The 19,883-nt window shown below is 44.1% G+C and overlaps 2 protein-coding genes across 7 annotated transcripts in view; one reads left to right on the top strand and one right to left on the bottom strand.

Moving 5' to 3' along the window:
* USP37 (ubiquitin specific peptidase 37) overlaps window positions 1-10,343 on the bottom strand; it is a 539,331-nt gene extending 528,988 nt beyond the window's left edge. For 3 of the 5 annotated variants that reach the window (XM_029605047.1, XM_029605050.1, XM_029605051.1), the window contains exon 1: window positions 10,096-10,342. The gene's annotated coding sequence lies outside the window, so the exon portion shown is untranslated. Of the gene's footprint in view, window positions 1-10,095 lie in introns of all 5 variants that reach the window. The other 2 variants (XM_029605048.1, XM_029605049.1) reach the window with 1 other exon arrangement.
* A 201-nt stretch (window positions 10,344-10,544) lies between these two features.
* The window catches only part of CNOT9 (CCR4-NOT transcription complex subunit 9), a 118,154-nt gene continuing 108,815 nt past the window's right edge, over window positions 10,545-19,883 (top strand). Inside the window, exons 1-2 of one of the 2 annotated variants that reach the window (XM_029605053.1) lie at window positions 10,545-10,797; window positions 17,648-17,827. In XM_029605053.1, the coding sequence (XP_029460913.1) occupies window positions 10,774-10,797; window positions 17,648-17,827 (204 nt within the window). In that variant the 5' untranslated portion in view covers window positions 10,545-10,773. The remainder of the gene's footprint in view (window positions 10,798-17,647; window positions 17,828-19,883) is intronic. The other variant, XM_029605052.1, reaches the window with a different exon arrangement.

The following is a 19,883-nucleotide window of genomic DNA, read 5'->3' as shown; positions in this document are numbered from 1 at the left end:
AGCAAAGCATTTTTTTATCCTTATTTTCATTATTGGGTCTTTGTTTCTGCTATTTTAGAATATTTATTGATATCTATACATTTTTTTCCTAAGAGTTTTTAATTATTGGATATTCCATTCATCAGCTATTTTGAAAGAATATGTTCTTTTTGTTAATATGGTTTTACCGCTATTGATTTTATATTTCTTGATTTGTTTTATGAGCACTGGTGATGTTTCTTTTTCCTTTGTTACACTACATACAGAGACTCTGGCTTGCTGCAATTTCCAATTCAGTTTTTATCTGTATGCTTCTAGTTATACTTTATGGTCTCTTTATTCTTTGTTAGGTGAGGGTCTGTACATGTGACTGAGGTGAGGTATTCTGCTGGTGTGTAGTTTCTGCGTAGGGCTCTAGAGCAGCCTGGGTTGTTTCATTTTCCTAAAAGGAGATGTATTGGTGTCTTAAGACCTGGTGTAATATTTTCAGTATTGCCTTTTCTTACTTTGCTTACTGTTTGAGTGCTGGAAATTGGTGCTGTTTGGTATGGGATTTAATTACTTATGCAATTTCTGTTCAGACAGAGTACTTATCTTTCCCTTGTGTCATTCTTAACAATAAAAATAATACTGGGCCTTTATTTTTTTTTTTTTTTATTTCCACCATGAATTGTAATGAGCAGTGTGTCACACATATTAGTATAGTGCCCTTGACTGAATAATAAAATCAAGGCTTTATTGGGTCAGACCAAAGGATCTGTTATAATGTTATAATGTAAAATATGTTATAATGTAAAATATAATGTAAAATATGTAAAATAATGTAAAATAGGGCGGACTACGCCCTATTCTCTTGGTTATCTGGAAACCGATGTGATATCTCGATTGAATGTCGGTATATAAAAGAAATAAATAATAATAATAATAATCAAGCCCAATATCCTGTTTCCAACAGCAGCCAATCCAGGTCAGAATTATCTGGGAGGATCCCAAGGGGTAGATAGATTCCATGCTGCTTATCCCAGGGATAAGCAGGGGATTTCTGCAGCTCTACCTTAATAATAATTTATGGACTTTTCCTTTTTTTTTTTTTAAATGATTTCACCACATACTCTGGCAACCAATTCCAGAGTTTAATTATGCACTAAGTAAAGATATTTTCTCATATTAGTTTTAAATGTACAACTTAGTAACTTCATTGTGTCCCCTAGTTTTTGTCTTGTTGATAAACAACAGATTCAAGTTCACTCATTCCATTCCACTTATTTTATACACCTATATCATATCTCACCTGAGCCATCTCTTCTCCAAGCTGAAGAGTCCTATTTTAGCCTTTTCTCATATGGGAATTCTTCCATCCCCTTTATCATTTTAGTTGTCTTTATCAATATATTTTCTAATTCTGCTATATCTTTTTTGAGATGCTATGACCAGAACTGCAAACAATACTCAAGATGAGGTCACATTCTGGATGGAGCGCTACAAAGGCATTATGATATTTTCTGTTTTATTCTCCATTCCTTTCCTAATAATTCCTAGCATTCTATTTGCTTTTTTGATTGCTGCTGCACACTGAGCAGAAGATTTCAGTGTATTACCTAAATCCTTTTCCTGAATGATGGCTCCTAATTGTGTAGCTATAATTTTGGGTTACTCTTACCTAAGTGTATCACTTTGCACTTGTCTACATTAAATTTTGTTTGCCATTTGCATGCCAATCTCTCAGTTTTGCAGGGTTGAAAGCTTACTGGAATAAATACGTCTTAAGCTTTTTCCTGAAAGTCTGTGTATAAGTTAGTCTCAGGTAGTCTGGTAAAGTGCTCCAAAAGATTGGACCTGCTATGGAAAAGGCCCTGACACAGGTCTTAGGAACATGTGATAACTGCAAAGAAGGCATATCTGACAGGCTGGACTGAGCAGAACAAACCACTGTCAGAGGCTTGTAGATGAGCAAAATTGCATAAATCCATGGGGAAGCATTGAAATACAGTATAGTTTATGAATGAGTTTTGCAACTTTATATTTGATCTGTCATTGTATAGGCAATCAATTGAGATCACAAAGAATGGGAGTAATGTGAGCCCCAAGCAAGCAAGGATACAAACAGCCAAGGAGAAATTACTACTTACCTGATAATTTTCTTTACTTTATGAAGACAGGTTTATCCACACCAGTGGGTAATGCGCCTCTACCAGCAGATTAAGACAGAGCAAAGCTGATGGCACTGTATATATATCCCTGCACAGACATCAGTCTGCCAGTATTCTCTGCAAAAGCCAACTATGGACAACTAAACAATATATGATCATAACTATTAGACAACCATTCAAATACTCCGTTAACAGGAAAACATTGAGTTCAGACAAGGATCGTAATATCACTAATCTAGGGACTAGATCTGACACTTAAAAAGTAATCCTCGGAGACACAACCACCATCCAGCAGCCAAGGGCAGGAAGGTGGATTAACCTGTCTTCATTAAAGAAAAGGAAATTATCAGATAAGTAGTAATTTCTCCTCTCTTAGCATTCAAACAGGTTAATCCATACCAATGCGATATACCAAAGCTACTCCCGAACAGGGCGGGAGGCTGCCCAAGGTCCGATCAACACTGCACACGCAAAGGCTGCATCCTCCCAAGCCTGCACATCCAGGCGGTAATGCCTGGAAAAGGCATGTAAGGAGGACCATGTCGCAACGCAGCAAATCTTGACAGGAGACAACAATTTAATCTCTACCCATGACACTGTCTGAGCCCTAGTTGAGGCCTAAACTGTCTAGTCAACGGCTGCTTAGCATCTGCTAAGCATTTATTTTGATGTATATTGTCTTTATTGTATTCTTGTAATTTTGATTGATGACTGATTTTATTATTTTAAATCATTATTTTGTAAATTATTAAAAAGCTTTGCACAAAGCAATTCAGAAATTTTAACAAACAAACAAGCATATGTGGCCGATATAACCTCCTTAATCCAGCAGGCTATTGTAGCCCATAATGCCAGCTCACTCCATCTATACCCCATGGTGGGAGGAAACAGCCAGTCCATCTTCCTGAGAGGTTTAGAATCTTCCATATACCTTATGATATGCCAATTCACATCCAAAGTTTATAACAGGCAGTATTCTTCTGATTTGTATGTCAATTTGTACTCCTCTATCAACTATGGAATATGCGAATGTAAGAGTTTCTAAATAAATAAAATATTCATCCACAGCTCACTCCCTGTCCAGTGTCGGCAGGGAAATTGATTGATTCAAATGAAAATCTGAGACCATCTTCAGCAAAAAGGATGGAACAGTTTGCCGCTATACCGCCCCCAGAGTCACTCGCAGAATTGGATCCCAGCAAGACAAGGCCTGCAGTTTGAAAACTCTATGCGCAGAACTGCCACAAGAAACACCATCTTCAAAGTAAGTAACCTTCAACTTTGACTGAGAAGGCTATATTGCTGATTTCTTTTTTTTCGGAACAGGACTTAAGTTTGGTGATGAAGTTCTATTTCAAAAATTTAGATGTTTCCTTTCATGATGTTTTTGTCAGAATTTTTCCTGACCTAGCCAAAGTTACACATGAAAGGTGTAAAACTTTTCTGGAGTTGCACTCTTAAGCTCAGGCTCTTGGCACCAGCTTTTTGTTGCGCTACCCATGCAAATGTATAATCAAGTTGAATGCTAATACATTTTTTTTTCAGTCCAGACCAATTGCGGAACTTCCTAAATGCCAAAGCGATTAATTGGGCATCTAACTCAAGAGACTTCCTAAGGTTATCTGTTATGTTTAAAGGGGTTGATTCTATGCCACCTATAATTTAAATATGCATAATTCATGCTAGAATTTCCTATTGTTCTCCTCTTTGTTTCCATTCCCCCCTTCTTTTTCATTTTTCAAATTTAAGAGAATGATTATTTTAATATCTATATTGAAATTGTTTTTTCTTTTTTCATTTGTTGCTTATAATATTTCTCATATTACTGTGCAAAGTTTTTAACTCTGTATAATTTAAAAATCAATAAACAAAGTTAAAAAAAAAAGTAAGCAACCTCAAGAAGAGGCTATGCAGTGGTCGAAAGGTGGTACCCACTAGAAAATACAGAAACAAATTAAGACACCACAAGAGCACTGGCAATCACAAGGAAGGACAAAGATGCTTTACACATTTTAAGAACCAGGCCACATCCGGATGGGCCAAGGGTTCACCATTCACCTGACCTTGGAAATAGACAAGAGCCGCCACCTATACCTTCAAGGAATTAAGAACCAAGCCCTTAATCAACCCATCCTGTAAAAAAATCCAAAATGACCAGGCTCATAACTGAACGAGGATGAACTCCTTGTTCCTCACACAAATACTCACCAAACCCAAATATAGGCAAAGGAAGTGGCAAACTTTCGCGCTCGAAGCAGAGTAGAAAACAGTATCCACATTGCTGCAACCGAATCCTCTCGAGGACCATATCATAAGACAAAATAGAGTCTGATCTTCGTAAAGAATAGGTTCCTGCTGCAGCAGATCCCTGTGGACCGGAAATCGGAGAGGTAAGTCCATCAGGAGCCTCTGTAGATCAGCATACCATGGCTTCTTAGGCCAATCTGGCACCACCAGAAGCACCACCCTTGTATATATCTCGATCCTCCGAATCCTTCTGCCCAACATGGGCCACCGAGGAAAGGCATATAGAAGCTTGCCTTCCAGCCACTCCTGCATAAGGGCAACTATGCCCAAAGACGTCAGATCTCTCCTGTGACTGAAGTGAGGCACCTTCACATTGTGTGATGTCGCCAAGTCTAGACGTAGGAGGCCCAAGAAGCCCACTATTAGATGGAACACTTTGACAATTTCTATTCTCCTAGATCCAGACTCTGTCTGCTGAGAAAGTTGGCTCTTAAAATGTCTTTTCCTACAATGTGTGAGGCTGAGCTCTCCTGAAGATAAACCTTCGCCCATTCCATGAGTTGGGCTATTTCTTACAAACACTTGCTGGCTCTTGGTTCCTCCCTGGCAAATGATGTAAGCCACCGTCATTGCATTGTCCAACATCATTTGGACCTCTCGACACCGCAAGCAATGAATCTCAAGCATGCCAACCGATTGATGCTCCAAAGATACTCCTGCACTGTCAACTCCTGATGGTGAGCCCTCCAACCCAGGAAACTTGCTTCAGTCATGAGTACTAGCCAGTCTGGTGTTCGTAGGGAAACACCCTTCCTTAGATGGTCCACTTGCAACCACCACTGCGGTTGGATGCTGATGTCCATCAGAAACTGAAGCCAAATTGAGTAGTCCTGAGACACTGGACTCCATTGTTAAAGTGTGCGCTGAAGAGAACGCATATGCGCCCTTGTTCACAGAACCACCGCTAGGATGGCTGCCATCAGCTCGAGCACCTGCAGGTAAGACCACACAGTTGGGTATATTGTTTCTGTCAATAGTTGCTCCTGCACCGTCAGTTTCTGAATGCAGATCTCTGGCAGGAACACCCTGCCTTGCTTTGTGTCGAAATCGAACACCAAGATACTTCAGTGTCTGAGATGGCTGCAGATTGGGTGCTAAACTTGGCCAAGAGCAATCTAGTTCCTGTAGCCAGGAGATCACCTTGCACGAGGCCAGGATACTCACTTTCACGCTCTTGGCCCAAATTAGCCAATCATCTAAGTACAAGTGGACAAAAATGCCATCCTTTCTCAACACTGCCCCTTCCACCACCATGACCTTTAAGAAGGTTCTGGGCATAGTGGCCAAACCGGAGTAGCGCTCGAAACTGATAATGTCGTCCCAGAACAGCAAAATGCAGAAAACAGTTGATGCTCCAGCCAGACGGGAATATGCAGAAACACCTCTGACAATCCCAAGACATAAGAAACTGCCCCAACTGTACTGCTATTATCAGCGAGCATAAGGTTTCTGTTCAAGAAAGAGTCATTTGCAAAAACCGGTTGACTTCCTTGAAATCCAGAATGGGGTGAAAGGAATCATCCTTCTCGTGTACAATGAAATAAATGGAATGTCAGATCGTATTTTCTTGCAACATGGGCACTGGGATCATGGCCAGCAGGCCAAGAAGTCTTGACAACGTACACTCCACTGCCTGTCTCTTCTGTGGACAGCTGCAGGGAGACACCATGAAAAAGTCCCGAGGAACGCTGCGAAACTCTAGAGCATAGCAGTCTCTTATCACCTCCAGAACCCACTGGACTGACGTGATCTTGACCCACCTCCGATAAAAAGGCAAGACAGGTGACCCCCCTATCTCCTATTCCCGGGGTGGGTCAGCACACCCTCATTGAGGGGGTCAGGGGGCACCACCACGTGAGCTCGCACCCTGTCTAGGCTGCCTGGGACAAAGACTGAAACCTACACAAAGGTTGAGCCCTCTGAGAAGTCACTCCTCTGGGGGGGGGGGGGGCCGAAAACATTTGAAACCCTTACCATGACCTCTCATGCCAAACAAGCTGCCACTCTTCACACCCCGTCTCCCAAACTTACTAAACTGCGCTCTACCAAGGAAAGAGCCTTCTCCCTTGCAGGTCCCTCCCTTTGGAACAAGCTACCCACCTCACTCCACCAAGAAACCTGCCCCAAAATATTCAAACAGAACCTGAAGACCTGGCTCTTCACCCACTCCTACACCTAACCGCCTGCCTCCCCTCTCCACCCCTCCTAGTTCAGCTTAATCCCAGGAACCTACATTTCAATCTTGACTTACCCGTTATTTAACCTGTATATAACATGCTTTACTGCCTCCTTGTTACTTGGCGATTTAATCTCCCCTGCCTCCTTATAAATATGTAATATTATCTATATTATTTTTTAGTTCACCTCTTCCCTACACCCCTACCCTCCCTAGTTCATTCGTTCACCGTCTCCCTTTTACCCTTGCATTCCTTGTTCTTATTGTTACTTGTTCCATGTAAAGCCTGTTGCTAGTTTTGTTCTTTGTAAACCGCCGAGATGTTCCCAACGTACGTAGGTATAGAAATGCCACTAAATAAATAAATAAACTTAGTGCCTGCTTTTAATCCTTTGGTAACCAAGGAAGCTGGAACTCACCATGTATTGGCCTTTTTTTTTTTGTTTTTTAACTCACTCCCAAACAAGAGTGATCCTTTAAAAGGGAATTTTGTAAGATTACACTTCAAAATTGTATCAGCCAACCAATTCCTCAGTCATAGTTGACACCTGGCCGCTATCACTGAAGCCACCCCTCTGGTAGAAGTGTGAACCAGGTTGCAGCCCGCAACCACCAAAGGGGTAGCTGCCGGTTCCATCAATGCCCCGGAATTCAAACTAGACGACTTTGAAAAAGAAGCATGCAAGAGCAGCAAGAGACTTATCTGCAAATTCATTGCCACCACCTCAGGGCCTGTTTAAGGATAGCTTCAATTCTCCTATCCTGCGTATCCTTCAGTGCCATTCCCCCTTCTACAGGGTTAGTCATCTACTTGGTGATGGCAGACACCAATGCATCCACTTTCCGAAAGTGCAATTGCTCTCTCTCGCCACCGAATCCAGGGGGTACAGTGCCTCCAAGACTCACTCTATTCAAGATTAATCAACTCTTGAATGGCATCCATAATGCTTTATGCAAAGAAACTAAAATGGAATCAGCACCCAGCACTCCTAGTATCTTCAGTGTCTGGGAGATCAGAGCTGGCAATACTGTCCTATATGGTTCCAACCCCAGAGGAATTTCTCCATCCTCCAGGGAGTAAGGATCGCCTTCATCGTCCGTACCATCTGGATCCCTATCAGCATGACCACCAGCAAGTCTAGATGTACTCTGACGCTTATCCGTGGCACCAAGCATGCGGGAATCCGCAGTCTGCCATCCTAAACTCTTAGGTTTGGCAGGCTCCACCGACTGTGCCTGAAGAAAGGACTGCAGTTCTTGAATAAATTCCACCCAAGAAAGGATAGAAGAATCCATACCAAAAGCCCACTGAGTTGCCTTCCCCTGCTGTCAAACTAATTAGGGAAGCCTCAAAACCAGGCGACATCTCAGACAGGTCCCCTCCGGTCCCATTCCTGCATCATGCTGGGAAGGGCTGTGTTCAACAAAATCAGCCAGAGATAACTCTCCCTAAGACTCCAAGCAGTGCTGACACAAGTTAGAGAGGACGCCAGGCTGAGATGCCCAAATATGGCAAGCAGCACAAAAGGCAAGGCGCTTAGGCTTCTTTGCTAATGATGCCATGAATAAACACCCACTAGCAGCAGGCTCCCAAAGGCATCTGACCATTGTGGGCCCACTGCGCATCCACACAAGCGAGCCTGGACATGAAACCCAAAAACAAACTTTGTCCAATAAGCGCACACCACAGATGCCCAAAATTTAGGTGCCCACCCACGAACCATCAGATACTATTTCAAGGTAGTGTAGAAAAGCATGTAGAAAAGCGTGCAAATGCTGCCACAGCCTACCATGCAGAGTTTGAGCAAAGCCCAAGAGCAGGACCTAGCCAAAAGGCTGCTCAACCCGCCATGACTCCCCAAGCTCCCTTGGAGGCAGGACTAGACACTGGTTAGGTACCCTGAGGCTTGAAGACCAAAAGGGGAAGGAAATCTCTCCTTTTTTTTTTTTTACACTCTTTACCTGAGCTCAACCTATCCCGGCAGAGTATAGAGTCGGTTTCCAGCTGTAGGGTGAGAGAGCAAAGGCCTTCACCGCCACGCTCAGCTTGCTGCACCTACTAGCCTCTCAGCTATTTCTCTCTTTACAGCTAAGTCCACACCGGACCGAGGTACTCTACTGAGGGAGGGATCAGCAGATCTGAGGGAAGGACCATAAGGTATCACCACAGGAGAACAGGGCAAATTAAATTCCTTTTCTCCTTTAAAAAAAAAGAATTTTTAAGCAACCCCCAGTAGGAAAATGTACATCCACCATTATTGGAGATGGAGAATACAGGCTGATATCAATGTAGGGCTATATATATTGTGAAGTCAGTAGCGCTCCATCTCCATCTGTTGGTCGAGGTGCATAACCCACTGGTGTGGATTAATCTGTCTGAATGCTAAGAAAGTTTGTTTATTGCTAGACAATTTGCCTTGCCTGGAGGGCTTTTGCCAGCAACCCAATCAATATATACTGAGTTGTAATAGTCCAAATCAGTAAATACTAGGGTTTGAAGCACAGTATGGACCTCAAAAAGATCTAGGAGCAACTTCAACCCGAGTAAAGTCCACCGTTTGCGGCTGCTTTCACAACAGATTTCACTTGGTTATGTAGCGACAAATTGGATTCAAGAATTACACCCAAACTCTTAACTTGTGTCACAATCTGTATGGGACTATCAAAATGGAAGGGTTATCACTTGCTGTCCAAAATCATGACCCCTGTCTTATCTATATTTAAAGTTAATCCATCATTAGTCACTCTTTAACTGCCAAAATGGACACGTTTGGTCGTTGTCACCCAGGCAGACATTACAGATACAAAGAACTGAATGTATTTAGCATACACTTTGTAACCTGCTCCAAGTCCAGAAACATGGCCATATGGATGATAAATGAGGCGAACTTTGCAGGACCCCCATTGCAAGCCAGGTAGAGACAATCCTGTCCGATTTTGCTCGGTTGGACACAGTCTATAAAAGGTATAACGTAAACTGTTTTAAAAACAGCACCCGAGAGCCTGAACTCATCCAGGAAGGTCTAATCATGCCAGAATTTTAAAGTGAATAAATAACCGAACAATAGGAGGTGGTGAATTTGGGTGCCTGGGATCTAACTGTAAGACAGAGAAAAAAAAAATTCCAAGTCTTTGAGGTCAATGATCTGCCAGAAAGGTCTTGGAGAGTTGCAGCAGTTCTGCCAAAAGGAAGTATTCGGGGCCTGACGGGGGTCTCGCGTGTTTAGGCTCTAAAACAGAAAGGAGGTTCACGGAGGACTTTAGCAGCAGGCCTCTCGTAAGGGAAAATAAGAACGCCACGCTCTTGTGCTAGGGATGACCCAAGGAAGAAAGGCTGGGGCATTTCCCACCGGCGCCACGATTCTGTCCGAGGCCCTGGTTCCAACAAGGGGGGAATCTATATACGAGAACCATATATCGACAGGAAAGGTGGAGTTTGGGAAGATCTCTGGGAGAGGGTCGGATCCCGGCAAAAGCTCTTACCAGCGGAAGCTCTTCGCCCCGGTCACCCTGGCACACTTTAGCCGAATCCGCCGCTGTGTTCTTACTGTGTACAGAAGAGAGCTATAAAGGGCTAGGCCCTCAGGCCTCATCCGCCATCCCTCCACCGACTCCAGCACTCCTCTCCTGACAGGAGGCGAGGGATGGCGGGAACATGAAATCAACAGCCGCGGCGCGAGCCCCGTCGCGCGCACAGACGCACGTCGCACACGTCCAAGCACGCGACAACTGCCCGCTCTCAGCGCATCATTTATCTTTTATGTTAAAACACAGATTTGCCATTATACCTCAGTTATTTACTTTTACAAAAAAAACTAGTTACCTTGTTTTACCAAAACAAAAAAAAAAAACAGAAATGGTGAGGCGTTTAGCAAAAGGTGAAAGGTCACTGAGGGTCGACGTCTATCCCTCTCGCATACTACGACCGTTATCTCGCGCTACGTTTGTGTTCTCGTGAGCTGTGCGCATGCGCCGTATCTCCCGCCTCTCCGCCTGGAGCTGAGGCGGCGGCGGCAGGCCGGGGTGTTGTGTTCAGTATTTTCCCCGCGGCAGGCGGGGAGGGTAGGACCGACAGGTTTGGTGGCGGAGGGTCTCCGAGTTCTCGACGCTATAGGGAGAGCAGCGGCGGGAGGAGGAGGAGGGGCCCAGAGGCCTCCCGACATGCACAGCCTGGCCACGGCAGCGGTAAGTATAGCTTTGGACTTGTGGCCTAGCGACTGCTCTTTCCCGCTCTGCGGTGTGCTACTTTCATTTCCTCTCAAGCACACTACAGATAAACTAACTTTCATTTTGCTTTTCATCATATGGGACACCTGTGGCAAGGATGCTTGAGTTGAGGCTTTGGTAGCTTGTTCACCCAGCCCCAGTATTATAGAGAGTGCGGAGGGCTCTGATCTGTCCACGGGTTATTGCGATGTCATTTAATTGGCAAAGGAGGGAGGAGACTGGAGATCTGGGATCTGAAGCGAATAGGCTGAGCGGCTTTGTGGATCGAAAACTTATCCGTGCCCAATCGCTGTGTCGTGGTAGATAAAGATCTGCAGACCTATGCAGTCTGACCAGCTTTCTTTCCCACTGCAGTACCCTAACCCTGTTTAATCTCTTACTTCAACCTTACTCTCCCGCTGCTCCTGGGCTCATCTTCGGATAGGCATCTTCAGAGGTTTTGGTGATTTACGTATGTTGGACCTCTCTCAAGTACTTTGAAGGGGGGGGTGAAGTTTGTTCTCCATTCCAGCCAGCATCTGGAATGGTTGCAAAACATCTCTGACTATTATAGACCTCTAAATGCTGTGGTGATGTGGCATAACAGTGAGGTCCAATAACTTGAAAATGCTACTCATTTACATTGATATATGTGCATAGAAACTCAGGAAGTGGTTGAGTGATCTTACTGAATAGCCTGCACGAGTGGATTATAGAGAGAGAAGTTTATGCAGCCCCATTCCCATCAGTATCCATACACACTAAGGCCAGTGCAACATAAACATGCTAAAAACAGGAGTACATGCCCATCCACCTGTCCTGGGCATGCAGTGCAAAATGCTAACAAACTGCCATGTTGAAAAGGATGTGCTAGGGGAAATTGTGCATCCCTAGCATGGCCTTGGCAGCGGGCACCCAAGAGACGTGGCTGTGTGCAGGTTTTATCCTGTGGCAGCTAAGTGACCAGAAGAATATATAAGCACAATATACACCTAGCTTGGAGCATGTCTATTGTGTGCACAGAAATTTTTTTTCAGGCAAGCATTTTAAATTTTGCATGGTGCTGCTTTCTGCGGTTCCTCCTACTTAATATTCTGACAATACAAGTAGGAGGAACTACAGAAAGCATTATTTTTTTTTTTTGCATTTTTGTTCAGCCCAATAAGTGCCTTAATGCCAGCTCCCTGGCTGACTTTAAATTTGTGGCATTAACAAGGGTGTGTTGGGCGAGCAGGGATTTTTTGCATTGCGGGGTAGTAGCTAATCGCCTCGTCTACATGGAATTTACACATGATGGACACTATTAGCTACGTACTTGTTTGGATGTGCTATTCCCTGTATTGCATCTGGTGTTAGTCTAGTGCGCCCAAGACACGCATCAAACCATGCGTTAAGCGGTGCACTGGCCTGAACGCACAATATTGCATCAGCCTGAGTTTGTTGACTAGTACCACAATTTCAGAGGTGCACGTGGATGCAGGTTTTGCATTGGGTGGTCAATCCTCAGGAGCCCTACCTGCTTACACAATTTGACCTATGGCTGGGGCATAGCTGGCAAAATGTCAGGGTATGTCCACACATCAGTGGGCCTGCACATATTCTTTTTGGGCTCCATGCTACTCAGATTCAGAGCAGTTTAGCTTGAATCTGAGAACTCAGTTGTCTGTGTGATGCCAGGAAGAAGCATCGCTAGAATCTCAGTAGTGGAGAGGCTATGGACTGCCAAAAAAGATTTTCCCACTCGACTTCCTCTTTTGCCTAATACATCTAATGTTGCAGTACTAGATGTATCATTTTCCCTTTAGGGCAATTGCTATGAACACAATATTTGCAATCAATTAAATTACAACTCTTACCTTCATAACGGTTAATGGACTTTTTCTCCAGGAACATGTCCAAACCTTTTTTTAAACACAGCTACACTAATAGCTTTCACCACATCCTCTGGCAATGAATTGCAGAGCTTAATTATGCGTTGAGAGACAGTATCTTAGAATTTAGCTTTTGAAGAGTCAGTACTTTTTTTGGGTTAGGAACCATTGTTAGCAATTGATAGTTTAGCTCTAAATGTCCAGTTGGAAGCATTTATCATTACCTCTTCATAATGAACGTTAGCTAATACCTTTTTTGAATTTTTACAGTTTAGCAAAACGTATGTAATGTTGAAAACCTGGCAAGTTATTTCGACAGGCATTACTGGAGGACTGTTTATATAACACAAATTGAATACACGGACATGGGATGTGACCCTCTTGATCAGGGCATCCCAAATCTGCCCTGGTATCCAACAGTTGGTCAGGTTTTCTGGATATCAAGGATGAATGTGTAACAGTGGTTGTAGTTGTGAGATACACATGAACAAAATAACTGAATACATTGGGGACCTAGTATATGCAAATGTATCGCATGCTGTTCATTGTGGATGAGTTTATGATAAGTTTAGCTGTAGCTTTCCTTATTTTTAGGCATTTGAGTATTAATAAGTTTTTATCTATTTGATTTATATAATGATTAAATCATATTATGAATATTTTATAATTTTAAGTATACTCTGTTTTGATTTTGAAAGAATGTGACTAGAACTGAAAATCTGGCCATGGGGTTCAACAGGATAGGTTTGGGTAGCTTTGCTCTTGTGGCTTACCATGGGTTTTTTAGTAGTATTTATTTTAAGTGTACAGCTATAAGCACAGGTAATGTTCGTATGTTCCTCATGTGCATATCTACAGCACAATCTGTTTGGGATCCAAGGTTAAAAACGGAAGCTCAAATCATAGCCCCTGTCAAAAGTTCCTTTTTGCAACTGAGGTGAATTCTAATGTACCTGAATGTAAACCGATGTGATATGTCAGATTGAATATCGGTAAATAAAAATAAATAAATAGATATGAGCATTCGTTTTGGGCTTCGGATTCGGCCTGCCATAGGAAATTTTGTTTTCCCACTGTTGGGGATTTTTTTGGGGGGGACCCCGATTTTCGGGTTAGCGCTTGCTAACATTTTAAATTTAACACACAGTAATTTAAGTTAGCGCACGCTAACCCGAAAAACAAATTTTTCTGAACCAGGACAAATTAGACAATTTCGTTGAAATTGTCAAATTCGTCCAAAACGAATGCACATCCCTATTCTCTATAGTGGACGTACAGTCTCTCTCTAGTCCAGAATTATCTGGAAAGGATTAGTACAATTTTTAAGACAGTTCCATTGGCTACCAGTATAGTTGAGAGCCCAATTTAAAGTGTGTTTTGATCTGGCAATTTCCTTCTATTCCTATGTACTTTCAGCTCAGTCAGTACCAAGTATCTCATTTGCAACTATCTAAGGATATTTTTCCCTATTTTATGTCCTTCCCCTAAAATATCTAATCTGGTCATTGCAGTGGCCATTTTGGCCACCAGGGTGGCCACCTTTCAGTAAAGCTTGTGGTCTCTTATCCTTACCACGGAGTTGCTTCTCTGGATTTGCTGAGGGAGATCAGGAACTAGGCCACAAAAATGAAGTGTTCATCTCCACTTCTTATCTACCCTCTTCACTACTTCATCAATCTGTGCCAATCTCGGCTTCCTTTAAATGAGTAAAGAAGTAGTGGCAAGTCTCCTCAGGCTGCTTCCACTTTCTATACAGCCAGAGGCTGGAGAGTTGTGCTTTGAACGTTCCTGCACTACATTTTACTCATAAGCATAATCATCAATTTCTGTATGGATTAGGCCAGGGGTGGCCAACTTCAGCCCCTGTGAGCCACAAACCAGGCCAGGTTTTCAGGATATCCACAATTAATATGTATGAGAGATTTGTGTTCACTGCCTCCATTCGGGCCGATACAGTACAGTGCACTCGGCTGGGCGCACCACTTAGCACACAATTGGCTGCACGTTTTCAATGAACATCTATTACCTCTTATACTGTAAGGGGTAATAGCACATTGAAAACACGTGGCCAACCCCCCAAAAACTAATAGCGCTCATCACATGCAAATACATGTTGATGAGCCTATTAGCTAGTTCCCCGGGATACTGAAAGTAAAATGTGCAGCCAAGCCGCACATTTTACACTGGGCAGGCATTAAATTCTGAGCAACCTGGAAAAGTGTACAGAAAAGCAGACAATACTGCTTTTCTGTACACCCTCCGACTTAATATCCTAGTGATTATTACGTTGGAGGAACCAAAAATTTTAAAAACTTTTTTTTTTTTTAAATCTGCCCGCCAGTCAAGCAGGTTAGAAAAACCAACGCCGGTAAAATAGAGCGTAGTCGGACCCGCTGACAGCCACCTCTTCGCTAATAAGGAGGCACTAGGGACGCACTATTGTCCCTAGCATCTCCTTATTAGCGCGACACCTTGTTTACATACAGAATCGCGCGCCCAGGAGAAGTGGCTGGGCGTGGATTGGAAGAGTGGACGCTCAACACTGAGCGCCAGCTCTCCCGCGATTTTTACTATATCGGCCTGATTGTTTGCAAATCTTATCTCATGCGTATTCTTTATGGATATCCTGAAAACCAGGTCTGTTTGTGCTTCTCGAGGACAGGAATTGGCCACCCCTCAATTAGGCTTTAATGGGATCCAATTTGGTTACCTCAGGACCAAGCAAATTTATGTTGTAGAATCTGAGCTTTTGATACCATACAAATCTTTTTTGGATCTGAAGAAGATCCTATGGGCTCAAAAGCTCATGCAACTTTTTTTCAGGCTCACATCCAAATTTAAATAGCTATCCTTATCATTCTGGGTAATGAAAGGGAATGGCCCATCTTATCTGGAAAAAAAAAAAAACTAATATGGTACACTCCTCAGTAGCACCTATGTGTTCTGAGCAAGGAGCATTTTTAGCGACACTTATGATAAGGGAAATACGGAAACTGCAAGTGAGGAATAGATTACTCAGTAGTAGCCCCTACCTTGTGGAATAAGTTCCCATTGGCACTCTAGTTGGAGCAAAATTTGGATTTTGATGAAGAGGACTGGGTATTTTTTGATATTGGTAATCTGTCTGTGGAGGTAAGCCTGGCTGAAAAAGAGGTGAGAGTGGATGGTTTGGCTGGTTTGTGTGTAATTTCTTTTTTTTTTTTTATTGTGTCTTTTATATATTAAAGTTGTAGACTACATTGGGCGCCCTTATTTAGATCAGAATTGTGGTATAGAAAACTGGATAGATAAATACTTCACCATCTTTTTTTGTTGGTCCTCTAAAAGACTTAAGACTTGAATTTCCACTTCAATAGAAGACATGCCTTCTCTGATCATTACTCTAGAGCAGAGCTTTCCAAAGTGTGTGTCGGGACACATTAGTGTGTCGCCTGTAGTGTGGAGGTGTGTCGCCCGGTCCACAGGGCCGGCGGAAGCAGGGAACTATAGCAGGAAGATCGGCGGGCAGTGGTGGAGCTTACATCACCACGGCCCGAAGAAAAGGGTCACGTTCACTCCTCCTCCTTCCTGCCTGTGCAGCCCTGGAAGAAAAACGTTGCCGGAGCCGCGTGGGCAGGAAGGAGGAGGAGCATCTGCTGCGTACAGAAGAAGAGCAGCATTAATGGGCCGTTGCGGATCCCACGTCGCGACGGCCCGAGAAGAGGAGGAAACCCGATAGCAGGGCCGCTGCGGATCCCACGTCGCGGCAGCCCGAGAAGAGGAGGAAACCCGATAGCAGGGCCGCTGCAGATCCCATGTCACGGCCAGGGAAGATCAGGGCCTCTGAAGAGCCCATCCTTCGGCAACCCGTGCAGAGGGACAGCATGTGCCAGTGAGAGCCTGTGCTTGAGCAAGAGAGCATGTAGGAGTGAGAGAGCCTGTGTGTGTGAGAGTGAGACAGTATGTGCACGAGAGAGACAGTATGTATGTATGTATGAGAGAGAGGCATGTGAGTGAGAGCCTGTGTGTGTGAGAATGTGTGAGATGGCGTGTGAGAATGAGAACCTGATTGTGTGTTTGAGGGAAGACAGATGGAGAGAAAAGAAATAGAAAAAAAGACCCTGTAAAAGGAATTGGCAAAAAAACAAGAAAGGAAAGGTGGAAAAAAAGCCTGTGACCAACCGATTAGAAAACTAAGATCATCAGCAAAGGTAAAAAAAAAATTACTTTTTAGTGATTGGCACATGTAATCTTTGGGAATGTGCAAGAGTAGCACTTTCTCTATGCCGATCTCACAATGTACGAGATCAGCATGGAGGAAGTGGAAGCCTGCAAATATTTATTATGAGATAGGTTGTGTTGTGAAACATTTTATTTATGTATATATTTAAGGAAACATACATAAATTGTTGAAATACATTTTGTTTGTTTAACCTTTAACTTCTGGTTTGCTGGTAGACTGAATTACTGTGTCACGAAATTATGTTTGTCTAAAAAGTGTGTCACCAACATGAAAAGTTTGGAAAGCTCTGCTCTAGAGAATACACTAAAATTGCAATACCTTGAAAAGAAAAGAGGCAGCCCATTTGCTTGGCCATCTCAAAGCTTGTCCAGGTTCAGCAGGGTTCTATGCTTCAGTACCATGCACCACCAGACACACAATATTTATTTGCTTTGGAAGTTAGGATAGTCTTCCTAGTTCACAACAGCCTTCATTGCCTCTCCTACTGAACCTATTGGAGAGCTGGAGAGTTGTCATCTGGTTGTTAGAGCATCACAAAACCCTGAACTATGGATAAAATAATTGGTTCTCTTATTTAGAGGTGTATACAGCAATATACATGTAGGGATAGGAAAAATTAGAAGTAGGTCAAGTTGAAGTGCCTCTGTCTTTTCAAGCACTGAAAATTATGCAGTATCCAACAAAAGCAGTGTACTCATGCGCTTTTTTTTTTTCCTTCCCTCCTTTTGGTGCGCAGCCTGTGCCAACAGCATTGGCTCAAGTGGATCGAGAGAAGATCTATCAGTGGATTAATGAACTGTCCAGTCCTGAGACACGAGAGAATGCTTTGCTGGAACTGAGTAAGAAACGAGAGTCTGTCCCTGATCTTGCACCTATGCTGTGGCACTCCTTTGGCACCATTGCAGCACTTCTACAGGTAGGTATGCTTTAGGGGGACCTGAATTAGCATTGGTAATCTGAGAGGACTTTATCCTTTATTTCTGAGGCTGAGTATTGTAAAGGAAAATTGGTTCTTACCTGCTAATCCTGTAATACCACAGATCAATCTAGACCAGTGGGTTATGCACTCCAACCAGCAGATGGAGTCGGAGAGCAAAGCTTCGAGGCACTGGTATCCCAAGTGTGCCACCTGCAGCTCATCAGTCTTTCGGCAGTAGCACCCAGGCGGGATCCTGGACTGATCTGTGCTATTACAGGAATGAAAATTAGCAGGTAAGAACCAATTTTCCTTTCCTGTACGTACCCAGATCATTCCAGACCAGTGGGATATACTAAAGCCCACATTTACACCAGGCGGGAAGCCGAAAGACCTGCTCGCAAGACGCTCTCCCCAAAAAGCGCTTGGTCTGGATCCCTAACATCCAGACGATAATGCTTTGTGAATGTATGCAGGGAAGACCAGACTGCGGCTCTACAAATCTCCTCAGGCGACAACAACTGACACTCCAGCCAAGAAGCTGCTTTAGCTCTCGTCTAGTGAGCTTTCAAACCAGTCTGGACTGGGCGACCCTTCCCGATGTAGGCTAAGCAAATTGTTTCCTTCAGCCAGCGAGCCAAGGATGCCTTAGATGCCTTTTAACCCTTCTTCGGACCTCCAAAGAGCACAAAAGGTGATCCGATTTTCGAAAAGAGTTAGTGACCTTCAAATACCGAGGGAGAACCCAGCGGAAATCTAACAGATGATCTCTTCCCATAGCAGGGTCACGAGCCCAATCAGGGAATCCGGGTAACTCCACGGACTGATTAACATGAAAGGCAGACACCACTTCCGGCAAAAAGGAAGGGACCGTGCACAGGGACACCCTTTCAGCCGAGATTTGAAGGAAGGGATCCCTACAGGAAAGAGCCTGCAATTCTGGAATACGCTGCGCGGAACAGGTGGCCACCAAGAACACAGTCTTCAAGGTGAGGTCCTTTAAGGAAACATGTCGCAGAGGCTCAAAAGGGGATCACGAAGCACCCTCAACACCAGGTTGATTCCACTCCGGGCATAACTTACGAAGAGGAAGACTAAGGTGCTTCACCCCTTTCAGGAAACGGACAATGTCTGAGTGGCTGGCTAGAGGCCTGCCATCTATCCGCCCTATGAGACATCCCAGGGCCGAAACCTGAACACTCAGGGAACTATAAGCCAAACCTCTAGATAATCCCTACTGCAAAAACCGCAAGATCTGAGGAATGGTCACAGACAATGGCACTACACCTGCTGGTCATACCAGACTTCAAACACCTTCCACACTCGAGCGTATGCCATAGACGTCGAAATCCGCCTGGACTGAAGCAAGGTGGAAATCACCTGTTCCAAATAACCTTTCATCTGTAATTGCCGCCTCTCAAACACCAGGCTACAAGAGAGAAGTGATCCTCCCGATCCGAAAAAATGGGCCCTTGTCACAGGATGTTCGGCAGATGAGCTAGGGCTAGCTGACCAACTGTACCAGATCCGCAAACTACAGCCGCCGTGGCCACTACGGTGCCACCAGAATTACCGAACCAGGATGGTTCTCTATGCGCCGGAGAACACGCCCGACCAGGGGCCATGGAAGAAAGGCATACAGGAGGATTCCGGTTGACCACTTGCAGACTAGGGCGTCTACTCCTACTGTCCCAATTTCCTTCTTTTGGCTGAAGAACCGGTCCATCTTGGCGTTGACACGGGTCGCCATGCGGTCCAGTTAGGGAACTCCCCATCGGGCACAAATGTGATTCCAACCCTCCCGGGATAGTTGCCACTCCCCGGGATCCAGCTGTTGACGACTGAGGAATTCCGCCTGCACGTTGGCCACGCCTGCCACGTGAGAGGCTGCGATGCCTTCCAGATGAAGCTCTGCCCACGCAAAGAGGAGGTGTACTTCCTGTGCCACGACCGGACTCCTGGTTCCTCTCTGGTGATTGAGATATGCCACCATGGTGGTGTTGTCAGAGAAGACTCGAACCATTCTCCCCTGTACCAGGGACTGGAATGCCAACAA

This window comes from Rhinatrema bivittatum, chromosome 6 (genome assembly GCF_901001135.1).
Source record: "Rhinatrema bivittatum chromosome 6, aRhiBiv1.1, whole genome shotgun sequence".
Lineage (NCBI taxonomy): Eukaryota > Metazoa > Chordata > Amphibia > Gymnophiona > Rhinatrematidae > Rhinatrema > Rhinatrema bivittatum.
The sequence above is the reverse complement of the archived record's forward strand: the minus strand, read 5'-3'. Positions and strand labels throughout refer to the sequence as shown.